The sequence below is a fragment of the Falco rusticolus genome, chromosome 16, assembly GCF_015220075.1.
Source record: "Falco rusticolus isolate bFalRus1 chromosome 16, bFalRus1.pri, whole genome shotgun sequence".
NCBI classification, from domain to species: Eukaryota; Metazoa; Chordata; class Aves; order Falconiformes; family Falconidae; genus Falco; species Falco rusticolus.
The window spans coordinates 7,694,758-7,707,610 of NC_051202.1; the positions used below are offsets into that span (position 1 = coordinate 7,694,758).

A 12,853-nucleotide genomic window follows, 5' to 3' on the forward strand; every position below is an offset into this window, starting at 1 on the left:
CCTAACACTGTAATGTGTTGTTCTGTGCGTGCTCCTCCCTGTCAATCAGAGCATGAACCCACGCCACAGGCTCCATCCTAAAACACCAAACATGCAAAAAGGGTCAATGAACATGTAAATACTCCCACTAAATCAACGTGATTCCTTGTGCGCTTCAAGCAAAGCATTTAGAGAGCTTTTAGCCTATACACTCACACTGCCAAGGGAGCAACAGAAACATCACACACCAGAAACAAAATTGAAAAGGGGAAAAATGAGCGAATTGTGGAGGGGGGGGATTGGATTTGTTCGATGTCCTTCAGCAATTAATGATAAGAAAGGACATCCAGCCAGGTTTTGACCTTCCCTCTAACAGAGCTTGCAGAGACAATGCCAGTGGTCACCCATGCCATCTGGCCTCTCCTACCCGCTTGTGCCCAGGATTTTTTGCAGCGAGCACCCGGGCACTTCCCTCTGGCAGGATCAGCTCCCAGCCCAGCTAGGCACTGCCAAGACCGGTTTTCTCAGAAGTAAAAGGAAAGGTAGCATTGTGAGGGATCCCCCATTCCTCCCCTTGTATTCATGAGCCCCCTCTGTATTTTTGCACTGCAACTGAAGAAAATGAACATATCTCTTGTGAACTGGCAAGGTGGAAGGGGGCAGCTTCAGTCATCACTGGGGTTCCAAGCCAGCACTTCAGACCCCTCCCCACTGATATTTTCATTAGCGAAGAGCTTAATGTTTGTAAAGCGCTGTGGTTCCTTCTCCTTCAAAGCCGTTACGCTGAAGTAATTACTAGGGCAGCAAACACTGGGGATGTGCAGACACAGAACCACAGAACGATTCAATTCCGTGTGTGGTTTTGTCCAATGGTGGGTAATATATTTCATTTTCTCAGTCCTAACACTTGTGCCATTGATTTCTGGGATGTCACAGCTGTCTGTGCTACACATGCATTTACCTACCCTACTACATGACTTGCACGTAGCTGTTTTGAGTTAAGTCACAGTTCCTATTGTTAAACAAAGTATTTTAAGAATGCTTTCATTTTCATGCCAATGTTCTGAAAAGCATGCTGAGCAGAGCACGCTGCTTTTAGGGAAAAGTTCAGGCCCCTCTCCTGACATACACTCCTTTTATATTTCACTTGTCCCAGAGGGTACATCTGAAAACCAGTAACCCTTTCTCCGCAAACCTGACACATGGGATGGTTTAGGTCACAGAAGCAGCTGTTTACGTTTCCTGTTCTCACAAGCACATTGTGAAAATGGGAAGCGCTACAGATCAGACACTTTAGAAGTTATTATTAAAGGCCAGTAGCTACCGTAGCAGTATCTTCCATCTTGACCCAAAAGACATGCAGCACTTCAGGTTTTGTTTAAATTGAAATGTCACCCCCACACACTCACAAATCAAGGGTCTCATGCAGCTGCCTCGTGCAGACGCTGCACACGGGGCAAACAGAGATGGCAAAGCAGCGCTCACCTCAGAAACGCAGCTTTGTGGCTTGAATTACAGCACACTGGGTGGGGAGAAAGAAAAGGTGGCCATGCCGTGACGCCAGTGTCTTGCGCTCAGTGGGCCATACCAACTGATGGGCAACGTCAGCTTGTTTCTGAAGGGTGGTGTCGCACAAAAGGGCTTGTTAAATGCCCACGAATGCAACAGGTGCACGTACTGTACTGATATACCATAAGTCATTCCCCAGAGCGCTTTCTTTCTCCAACCCACGTTCACCTAGCAGCTTATGGCGAGCGCAAAAGAGAGGCGGTATGAAAACACCACCTTTCAACAGAACCATTTTTATTGTGTTGTGAAAGACTGCATCTAAAACCAGATGAAGAGGAGTATCAAACAGCATGTTTTACCTAGTGTGTACAAAGACGCACGCCACTGAGGCTCGAGTGTGTTGATTCCTTGCTGAAACAGAAAAGAAGCAGTAACTCAGGCTTCTGCATTCTAACAACTGTTAAGAAACAAGGTAACTGAAGGGTGCAGCTTCTCGAGAGACTGGCAAACAGAAAAGAACCAGGAGACACATCTAGTATGTGCTACAGGATGGCATGGTACGATGAGAAATCAGCTGGTGGTTTTATCGCTTTCTCCATTCTCTATTAGTTTCCTTTTCTTTTCATCCGTTTTCCTCTTGAAGATGCTATCTCTGTAGAACTGAAGTTCTTTGATGCTTTCCCTGATGTCATCAAGCGCTCTGAAAAGAGAATTAAGGAGGATTTCAAAATGTCTGTGCCCATCTCCAGTTACAGCCAGATTCTAATGCTTCTGAAAAATTCCAGGCTGTAGGAAGCCAAACTCTGATATGCACGGATTGCACATCCGTCAGAGATGAAAACAAGCCTCACTAGTCTCAAGTATGCGGAAAGCAGTAAAAGTCCAGCAGCACCGATGGGTCAGGGAGTGACGTACAGCTTTTTAGCTGATGTTGCCACGGGACACAGAAGCTCCTGAAAGCCAACAGGTTCTACAGCTTCAACTATTAAAAGCAATTCAGCCCAAGAGAAGAGACGAGGGCTCCGGAGACCTGCTTTCAGCACCTGCTTTGGCCAGTTTTGCCCGCTCAGACAGCAAGGTCTGTACAGGTCTGCACGTTCCTGTGGGGTAGCACACCAACCTGCCAGTTTGATCGAGACCTCTGCTATAGATGAGTGCCCTTGCTCTCCATACAGTATACACGGACTTACCAAAGCCTGTGCATCCTGCATGACCCACTGTCTCCTCCCTTCAGAAGAACGAGAAAATGTAGCTTTCTTGGAATACATGTTAACATTGCACAGAATCTTTTATTCCAAAACCTTGAGGTAACTGCAACTTTTAGGGATGCCTCAGATGCTGGCAGAAGCGTAACTCAAAATTAAGCCCTTCCACAGAAAGGAGAAACAGCTCCCTGACACACTACGAACCTCGGAACTGGGCAGGAGCAGAACTCTCATCTCCTCATTTGCCACCTGCTGATCTTAGTGTCTGTGAACAACTCAGCACAAAACAAGGGCAGGTAAAACCCACTGTTAAGCTACCGTTTTCACACAATTTCTCCCTGCGATATCTACAAAAGTGACAGATGTACCTATGCTGCCAAACAAGCATCTTGGCTCAAACAGCAGACAGAGTGAATCAGAACAGACAAGGAAAGTTCCAGTTCTCTGTGTTTTGATAATCCCTTTCCCTATACTAACCAGGCTTTGGAGAGGAGAATACAAACATATGATGGGGAGCACAAGCACAGAGCCTCCGCTGTTGTCTGCGCTAGAAGTAGCAGTCTAGAATTCAAAGGAAATTCCACATTCTGCTCGTGAAGAGCACAGTTCCTGCCTGACAACCTCCACTACAAGCAAACATAGAAACCTTACCTGTGAGAAGCTGCCTTCTTTGGTGCAAACTCATATTCTTCTGGATACCAGCGTCTGTAAGCCAAAAAAAGTGCCACTTAGAGGAGGAAACTGGGATTCCAAAACACATCTGGTGGCTGCTATGGGTTTGTTACAGTCAGTGAAAGAATTCCAGTTTCACTGGCATCCACAGAAGCCTGTACTCTATAAGTCAGGGTGCTGCAAACTCCAGAGCACACCTCGCACAGAGTACTTCACAGTTCTCTCTGCGCACCCCCTCAAAACAGAAGCAATGAAAGAACGAGGTGGCTGCAGGCAGCCCTCTCCCAGCAGCCTTGAACCTTGTTTTAGACAAGCACGCATTATGCCCTTAACAGGCTTCCCTAGATTCTCTTTCATATGACTACTTAATTTGGGGAACATTTACCTGCAAAGTTCTTTGACGGTGCTCACATCAATGATCCTGTAATGAAGATGCCTCATGAACTGAGGCATGTATTTGTCAAGAAATTTCTTATCTGCATGAACAGAGTTACCTACAAAGACACAAAACAAGACGTTTCTTCAAAGACATTACAAAGCCACCACGAGCAACATCTGAATGAGAAGCAGGCTAAGCGAGCTGGGGAAAGATCATAGGGTAAGAAAAGCTGTTCATAAACAGCTTGTTTATCCCATTTTCTAGTAAATATGATTGTAAAGGTTTGTCAGATTTTCATTGTGGGATCACAGTTTAAATACGTAATCCCTCTAGTAATTCTTCAGTTACTACGGTAATTTCTTCAGACTACTACAATTTCTGTTGCGCAGATAAGTATCACAGTATTATGTGATCACTGGATTTTCTGCCAAGTGAAAATAGGCACTGCCATTCATTTCACTCAGCACCAGTCCCCAGACTGTACATGAACGTCCTGAATGTAGTTGCAGGACATCTGGAAGAGTCATATTTGGCATGTGGTTCGATACACAGCGAAGAAGACACTGTCAGGTCTGCCGCTCAAACTTTGCAGTCACAGACTGCAGTCAGCAGTTCAGTTGCCCACCCCAGTTATAACTGTATATGGAAACAGTAATGCAAAAAAGAACCAAAGTTTCCTGCAGCAGTGGCATGCAATACTTGCTTTAGGGAATCTGCAGGATGGATGATGCCATCACTGAACCTCTCCTTACTAAACAGGTTTTGATTTGCATGCCAGATGTCAGCATAGAGATGAAGGCATCCCCACCATGTGCATCAGCTGGCCTTTTGGCATCCAGCTGGCATCCGCACGAGGGATGATACTGTTATTAATAAGAATAAACATACTTTACCTGCAAGAGGACAGAGACCCGGGGGTGTCTGTTGTCGCACAAAGGACAGGAACTCATACTCTGCTTGCTGCAGTGAAATCTTACTCTCCTTCACAGCCTTAGTAAGGCCAGACTGCAAAAAAGAGCCATCCGTCAGAAATCAGAAACACACAGTGCCAGAAAAGATACTTCCAGAAATGCTCAGCAGCAAAAGGTCAACCCTTCAAGTGTTATTTGTTTAAGGAGAGGCATTTGCCTCCCCAGCACACAGCAGTAGGTATAAATAAACTGAAATAATCAGGACCCTGGCTTAAGTGTTTATCAAGACTCCTATAAATCAGAAAAGTTCCTTCCTCCTTCTTTTTTTCAATAGTTAAATGTCAAATCTGCTCCAAGTGTTCTCAGTGACTTGTTTCCATCTGGCTATGCTATATATTTCCACGACTGTGCCGCAAAAATCTACTTGACAGATCCAAGTGGTGGTTAAAAAATTCATTATGTGGCTGCATTTTCATCTACATTCTAATTGCTTCTCTTCTCTTAGTCAATTAAAAATAAGTAGCTCCTCAGAAGCAGCGATAACATTATGCTACCATCTCCAATTCACTCGTGAACTGAAGCTGAATTTGAGTCAACTGGAGAAGGGGAAAAGCACCCATCACGGTAAATTAATATTAATTTTCCAAACTCGTGCTAATCCTTCCCAGGGAGAGTGAGATGCCGAAGGAGGAAGGAGGGGAGGGGTTACAGATGTCTTAAAACTTCAGCCCTTAATTGAAAACTAACTTGAATTTCAATTCATAATCACGGATTGGAAAATCCATTCACTTTCTTGCTACCGGCAAGGAGGAAGCTTTCTTTGGTGGCTGAAAGAACTGCAAATAATCTCTTGCTGCTAAAGTTAAGCTCTCAGCAAAAAAACACCAGGTTTACAGTGCTGAGGGGACAGGCAGAAACAACAATACAGTGCTTACAGTAAAACAGCCACTTTAAATTGGCAGCAAGAAAACTACATTTTGTTGGCTCTGGACTATTCTACACCAATCTTGTGCCTCTTCTTACTTAGGGCTTCAAGCCACATCTTCCCTTCTCCCTCAGAATTACTCTGTGAATTATTTTAGGCAACGCAGAACAGATTTCACCGGGAGGAGCTGTGAGAGGACTCCATCCAACCCAGCCCACAGCCGGGGCTCCTGCAGAAACAGGCCAGGGCCAACGGCTCAACAAGCAGACCAGGGAGCCAAACCAACATCCTAACCTCACACCAAGAGGCACGATGCCAAGCCTCCACCTCTGAAGACGGGAACCAGCTGCACATATCTGAGTGACAGATGCCATTCCCGGGCCCACCGACACTCGTTTCACCCTGCCTGCAACTCTCCCGTGAGCTGTCACTCCAGCCATCTCAGGGGACCGCTCAGCAGCTGTTGGCCTTTGCTGATGCTTCCAGCTCTCAAGTCTGACAGCAGCTTCCAGAGCTATCCAAACTTGTAAAAAAACCAGGCTACAGGGCACAGGCCACTTCAGGACAACTTCGCAGCTGAGACATGGGACGAAGACTCAAGATACACAAATACAATAAGCAACTATGCCATGGATGACTCGCGAGACCTTGGCCAAAACACTACACATCAGCCCCTTGGTACAAAGTAAGGAGGATACTTGCTGTCTCCCATTCTTCATCCCCTCTGAATGCAAACTGTTCAGCACAGGAATTGTCCCTTTTTAGGTGACTGTACTGCAACTAATAATCCTGAATTATACGTCATTCTCATCATTGCAAAGAACGAGAAATCATCTGCTCTAGAAGGGTTACCTTCCCATGATGCTCCTTGCACCACTCGGACATGCCATCCAGCAGCTCGTCAGGCTGATTAATAATCAGGTTAGGGCCCTGCCGGGAAAAGAAAAAGACAAAAGTAAGGAGAAAAAGTTTAGTACCAAGTGGTTTCAGGCCTGAGACACAACACTGCCACGCACAGCGACCAGGGTGGCAGAAGCTGCCGCTTGGAGAACACAGAGCGGGCGCTCGGAGGTGTAAAGCGAAGGCCGCACCCCCATGCTCCCGCCTCGGCCCGAAGCGCCTGCCGTGGGCGGCCGAGGCGGCCCGAGCCCCGAGGCAGCGAGGGCCGGTGCCCGGCTGTTCCTCGGTTCCAGCTGCCCCTGGAAGCAGGAAGGTGCCGGCGGCCCAGCAGGCCCAGGCCCCCAGGCGGCAGGGCCGGGTGCCGGCAGGGCCGGGTGCCGGCAGGGCCCGGCGGCTCCCCCTCACCCACCTCGGCCAGGACGTTGAGGTCGCAGTCGGTGATGAGGCAGGCCATCTCCAGGATCTGGTCCTTCTCCACGTCCAGGCCCGTCATCTGCCAGAGGGGAGCGGGCTGTCAGCGCGGCCGCGGGCCGACCGCGACCCCCTCCCCTCCCCTCCCCTCCCCACCTCCCTCCCCGCACCTCCAGGTCCACCCAGACCATCCGCTGGCCCATGCCGCCACCGGCCATGGCCGCCGCCCGCCGCCGGCCCCGCCACAGCCGCCCGCTGCAGCCCCGCAGCCGACCCAGGCCAGCGCGGCTGCCGCCCAGCATCGCCGCCAGGCCGCAAAGCGCGGCCGCACCACAACTCCCGGCAGGGCCCGCGGCGGCAGCCCCCAGGCGGGCGCGGGCGGCGGCCGCGGGGGCTGCTGGGAGATGTAGGCGCGGCGGCACGCGGACACCCAGCCTGGAGGGGCATGCACCGGGAACTGGCTCCGCCGGGGCGGGACACGACGGGGAGACCCCGCGGCTGGCCCGGCCTCGGTGCCACGCAGGCAGCGTTACCGCCCCAGGCCCAAGGGAGGCTGGTTCACCCACGGCTATGAGCTTTCTTCCAGGGAGACTTTTAATTCTCTAAGGAACATTCACATTTTCTGTATCAAAAATGCCGTGCGAAATATTTTAAGATGGCAGAAAGCACCCGTCCCACCTCCGTTTAAAAGGGGGTTACCCCCACAGCTGGTACAGACGTGGCCCCCTTCCACCCCACTGCAAAAGCATCAACAGCTGCTTCCCTGCAGTACGGTTTCTCCGAAACGGCAGCACATCGGGTCATTTCCCCACAAAAAGCCCTGAGGTACAGAGTTAACACGCCTAAAATTCAGATGCTAGTTTTGGAGGGCTACGCCATTAGTAGTTTTACAAACATTAAAAGGTAACTTTGATGGATTGGTCGGTATTTTTTTATATGTGTACTCAGTAAGAAACAGATTGAGCATTCTCTGCCGTCAAGTTCTTTGAAGCCTGCCGCACAGGCGTTAATGCCGCGCCGGGTGCCACTTGGCCTCTCTGTAGCTCTCCCTCCGGTAGTCATGGTTCCAGCCATCACCGTGCCTGTCGTCATAGCCAGGTTCCTCTCTGCCTGCCCTGAAGTGATGCTCGGCACCAGCATCGTGCCCCCTCTCCTCAAAGCCGTACTCCTCCCTCTTGCCCCTGCAGTAGTCAGGGCCCCGGTCCCCAAAGCGCTGCTCACGACCAAAGTGCCTGCCGTCCAGGTGGTAGGGGTGGGCGCTCAGCCTGCCCTTGCGTGACACAGGCATCTCTGGGCGCCGTGGCATTTGGGAGGCTGGCAAGGGGTGGAAGCCATGAGGAGCATGCTGGTAGCCAGGCAGGGCAAAGCCAGGCTGCTCATACTTCCCCCCGAACGGGGGCTGCTGCCACATGGTGCTGTTCATCTGTGAAGAGACGAGGAAAAGGGTTGGTGGGTTTGGTATGCTTGCCTTCCAGGAGAGCACTCCAACCAGTCTGGGGCCGAGGAAATGCTAACCCCTGAGGCAGCCCCCAAACCACACGTTAATTGTGCTGCAAAGGCAGGGGAAAACAAAAGTTCTTTGTTTGGAAATGAGAGTAAACACTAACTTACAGGGCAGCTATTACCAATGGCTTCATCTTAGGATGTTTCATCTTGGGAGCTGAACTCCTAAAGCTCAAGGCCCTCCCTGACTAACCGCCTTGGTAGCAGGAACTGTAAACCTCCTGGAATCATCATTTCAATGCTCCCAAAAGATATTCCCACCACCTCTCACACTCATTACAGGAAACAAATACTCAAAACTAGAGACAACTCCACCAGATGTTATCTGTCAGCTGCAGACAACTGCAGGGTCAGATGCCATTAGTGAGCAAACAGCATACCACCGCTTGTCTCTGAAGGTTCTCAGCAAGCGGCAGAGACCGCTGTGATGATGTGAATCCCGCTGCTACCATGCTGTCAGGACCCCTGTCATATCTGCAGGCAAAAAAAACAAATAAGGAATTTTAGCTTTAAACACAGTTCCAGCGGCATCTGCACCTTAGTGGCGTTTCTCCCATTAGAAGCAAAACAACCATCCAAACATCAGCTGGAACTCACTACCATGGTCAGAAACTGGGAAGAAAGACCAAACTGCACTCAGAAAGAGAGCCAGGCACACAGCGAACCATGCAAATGCTGCTTTCTACTTCAAGCTATGCGCACGTACCCCCCATGCGTGCTGATGGGGCTCGTACCTGCTGCAGTTTGAAGCCGGATGCAGCGTGCTAGACAGGCTGGTGCTGGCGGCTCCGTGAGGGGAACACAATGGATTGCCATCTTGAGATGCGTGACTGCTCCCTTAAGAGAAACAAAACATTTCATGAGGCCAACAAACACAAGTTAGAGCAACTTGAGTCTGAAGAAAACTGGTAAGACACTAAAAGTTTTCACATGCCAAATCAGCCCTTGAGTTTTGGCAGTGACCCACACAGGCACACGATCCAGTCTCCAAAGCGAGATGTTGCAAGTGTCTTAATTAAGATGCAGTTGGGTGGCAATATTCTGGCCAATCTGCCTCATTTGACTGACATCAGAGGCAACTTTTACTGTTTGTGTGATAATTTCGATCAGCTTTCAAGGGTAATATATAATCAAAAGAATATAACCAAAATAATAATTTAAAAAAAAAAAAGAAACAAAAGACTCAGCTCAGGGATTATGCTTGGCTGAAAGGTGCTCTGCTAAAGCCCAGGGACAGAAGCACACGCCTGCTCGCCACCATCGTTCCGCTAAATCACCGGCTGTGAGGTGTGGGGTCGTCTGGTGAGACGCACACATGCAATTTACTCAAATAAATATAAATCCGTCGGACGCTGCGAGGGGGCAGCTGACAGCCCATTTGCTTTCTCTCGAGGTTATTTACTGTTTCTTTTTGTGGGTACCTGATCGGAACTGGATTTTGATGGGCCTTCCGTACAGTTTGATCCCGTTGAGCAGGCTCAATCCGTACGGGACGGATTCCTCATGTTTGAAATTCACGAACGCAAACTGCTTGGGCCTGCCGTCTCTGTCCTTGGGGATTTTAACCGTAATTACCGGGCCTGCCTGCGAATCACGAAATAAAGGCGTTAAAAGCAAAACGCAGCCGCTCTCCCAACAGCCGGGGGGCGGTCGCCACCCACCGGCCGCGGCCCCTACGAGCGCCGCGCTTGTTTGTCCTCCGGCGGCCGCCGTAGCCCGGCCTGGGCCCGCCCCGCCGCCCCCCCGGTATAAAGCGCGGACGGGCGGAGCGGCTGCCTGCCGGTACCTGGTGGAACAGCTCGAAGATGAGCTCCTCGGTGACCTTGGGGTCCAGGTTCCCCACGAAGAGGGTCCGATCGGCCTCGGCCGCCGCCGCCCCCATCGCCGCGGCCGGGCAGCCCTCTCTCAGCGGCGCCAACGTTTGGCTCTGCGCAGGCGCCGTCGGCGGGACGTGCTGCGTCAGCGGGCGTGAGCGGGCGTGCCCTGCCCCTGGCGGCGGCGGCGGGGCCGCGGGGCGGGAGAGGGCCGCGGGGCCGGCGGCCGGGGGAGTCGCGCTCGGGGGCTGGGGCCGAGGCCGAGCGAGGAGGCAGCAACCTGTGGGCTCAGAAACCGGCCGGGGCGGCGGGAGGGCCCCGCGCCTGCGAGACGCCGCGCTCCCACCGCCCCGCTGCCTCCGGGGCCGCGCAGCTCGGCGGTAACTTAGAATAAACCCTGTTTATCGCGGTGGAGTTGTCGCGGGCACCAGCTGTGCGGCTGCAATGGCTCGCAGCGCCGCGGGGGTCGCGGAATCTCTTCCTCTTGGTCAAACGGCACCCTTAAAAACTGGTACGGACTGAAAACCCACCTGAATTAGTGGTTTGCGGAGCGGAAGATCTGCACGGCTCCCGGTCCCTGCAGCGTCATGGTGGGAAGCGGGTGGCCCCTCTGCAGGCGCTTTTCCCCCTCCCCAGCTGTGGTTTCAGCTGCACCCCTCGAGGAGCTGGGGTGTCCGTGTCCCCGGCCCCCCCCTTGCGGGGTTGGGGTCCCCCCTCGGCACGAGCGCCAGGCACGGACACCGACATCGGTTGGTGTCAAAAGCAGCGCGGGGAGGAGAGGGGTGAAGGCAGCTGGAGAGCAGCGCTTTACGTTACGGGCCGCCGTTGGGTGCCGTTGCTGCAGGCCAGGGGGGCCGCTTGGGCCCCTCTGTTACATCTCAATACGAAGTGGGCGCTTCGGGGTTTGTGTCTGGGCAGAGCGCTGGCCGGTTGGCCCCCAGCTACTTTACATCCCCAGGTACTACACAAAACAGTTCCCTGCTCTCATCACTTGATCAAGTACTGTTCTTCCCAGCAACTGCGATCCCCGGGATGTTTGTGAAGATGCCGGGTGTGAAACAGGGGTGTTTTCCATCTGGGAAAAAAATGTTGAAAGGGGAAGTTGAGCCTTCATTTTTCATTAGATTCCAACATGTTATGGCAGATCCTATTTTCTTGTTAATTAGGTGCTGTTCATTTTCTTCACTTCATTACTTACTACCGCACCTAGAATTTATATTCATTTGGTTTAATCGTGTTCGCCTGGTTAAATTCTAAACAGTTACTCATTCAGAAAGGAAATTACTACCTCACTTTGCCAGGACTTCCACTTTGCCTTAATTTCCCCAGAGCCTCGTTTGCTTTCCTCTGCCTTTTGGGTTTTCCCCGCCCATCCCCACCCACCCACCCCTTTCTGGGTCCCCCTGGGCTTGGCTGGGAGCGAGTGTGATGCTTGCACCTTCCTTGGCACGGTCCACATATGCGGGTGTCTTCCAGCAGGCGCCGTGGCCATGCGCAGATAAATTCAGAGAGCTGCAGAAGGTGCCGATGGGCTCAGGCGTTGCCCATCGCAGCCTCGCGCTGCCCAGGCTCAAAAAAAAAAACCAGCAAGAGAATGGGGAACTACTTCAGGTTCACAGGCATGCTTTTGTAATTCTGTTGTGGGTTTTTTCCCTTTTTGTGTTACTATTTTATGCCCTTTTTGCTCTTCAAAGAAGCAAAATGGAAAACCTGAGAGTTTTTTGCTCTGAGGGGGCAAAACACATGCTTTAGCTGACTACTTTTGCTCTTAATGTGAAGGTGCTCTTAAATATTACAGAAATTTCAGCCAATGCCACTCACTAGGAATTCAGAAGAGGCTCTCTGTGTTTTACTTCTCCCTCTTGCACCTCCTCGCCTCCTATAGCCCAGCCTAGCTGTCCAGGACAGCAGCGTTCATGCAAAATGAGCAGCTAGTCCTCAGAGCTTTTGCTTGTGCCTCGTGCAGCTCTTGCCCTGCCTTCTGGGTTACGACTCAAGCTGTAGCTCCCCAACACCTCCCTTCCAGCCAGAGGCTCTGGCTCAGCTCCAGGGCAGTGCAGGAGCCCAGTGGCCACTTCGCCCTTTCCACATGCTGCCTCTGCCCCTGGCACTGGTTGCAGGTGTCAGCTGTGCCTTCCCTCTCACCTGGCCACGGCTCCCGCTTCTCCGGTTGTTCAGCCATGACTTCTCTGAGAGTGGCAGCGCTGTGGTCGTGGGGTGTCACAGCACTAGCAAAACTAGCCGGCTGCAACAAGGCTTTTACCATCACATACCAGGTTAACTTCAATAAGTAGTTATTGCCGCACCTTGCCCCAGCACAGCCACCAGCAGGGCTGCTCGATCAAAAGCTGATGCCCAAAAATTCCTGCGGCCTGACAGCCATAATTATGCCCACTGATAGAGAGCAGTCACAGAGCTGCTGCAAATGATGGTCCTTTCTCCGGAGAGCAGGGTCACACCAGCTAATGCAGCAGCAGCCCACCTCTCCCCCACGCTGTTCTCATTATGGCCATTGAACTTCTGGGGGCTGATGGGCAGCTGTACAGAGAGGGAGAGCAGCTGACAAAAATAACAGCCACGGTTACTACTGAGTAGCGTGAGCTTCAGTCGCTGTTTTGCTTCGCTGCTTTGGCTTCATACTCAGA

General features: G+C 51.5%; 2 protein-coding genes across 2 annotated transcripts; both read right to left on the reverse strand.

Annotated features, from left to right (window-relative positions):
- Window positions 1-1,765: 1,765 nt before the first annotated feature.
- On the reverse strand, window positions 1,766-7,216 carry REXO2 (RNA exonuclease 2). Its single transcript, XM_037409844.1, has 7 exons — window positions 7,062-7,216; window positions 6,890-6,973; window positions 6,433-6,510; window positions 4,638-4,749; window positions 3,751-3,859; window positions 3,345-3,398; window positions 1,766-2,188 (listed from the first exon to the last, which is right to left on the reverse strand). Exons 1-7 carry the CDS (start codon window positions 7,191-7,193, stop codon window positions 2,059-2,061), a joined length of 699 nt encoding a protein of 232 aa, XP_037265741.1. The 5' UTR covers window positions 7,194-7,216; the 3' UTR covers window positions 1,766-2,058.
- Window positions 7,217-7,462: 246 nt separating this feature from the next.
- Window positions 7,463-10,346, reverse strand: RBM7 (RNA binding motif protein 7). Its single transcript, XM_037409843.1, has 5 exons — window positions 10,181-10,346; window positions 9,816-9,978; window positions 9,129-9,231; window positions 8,775-8,868; window positions 7,463-8,314 (listed from the first exon to the last, which is right to left on the reverse strand). Exons 1-5 carry the CDS (start codon window positions 10,274-10,276, stop codon window positions 7,898-7,900), a joined length of 873 nt encoding a protein of 290 aa, XP_037265740.1. The 5' UTR covers window positions 10,277-10,346; the 3' UTR covers window positions 7,463-7,897.
- Window positions 10,347-12,853: the final 2,507 nt, after the last annotated feature.

Coding starts and splice junctions, on each gene's coding strand:
- REXO2 (XM_037409844.1), bottom strand. CDS start 7,193: ATGCTGGGCGGCAGCCGCGCTGGCCTGGGTCGGCTGCGGGGCTGCAGC. Junction 6,511..6,889: donor ACCTCAACGTCCTGGCCGAG/GTGGGTGAGGGG, acceptor TTTTCCCGGCAG/GGCCCTAACCTGATTATTAA. Junction 3,399..3,750: donor ACCGTCAAAGAACTTTGCAG/GTAAATGTTCCC, acceptor TTTGGCTTACAG/ACGCTGGTATCCAGAAGAAT.
- RBM7 (XM_037409843.1), bottom strand. CDS start 10,276: ATGGGGGCGGCGGCGGCCGAGGCCGATCGGACCCTCTTCGTGGGGAAC. Junction 9,979..10,180: donor TCTTCGAGCTGTTCCACCAG/GTACCGGCAGGC, acceptor CGTGATTCGCAG/GCAGGCCCGGTAATTACGGT. Junction 9,232..9,815: donor CAAAATCCAGTTCCGATCAG/GTACCCACAAAA, acceptor GTTTCTCTTAAG/GGAGCAGTCACGCATCTCAA.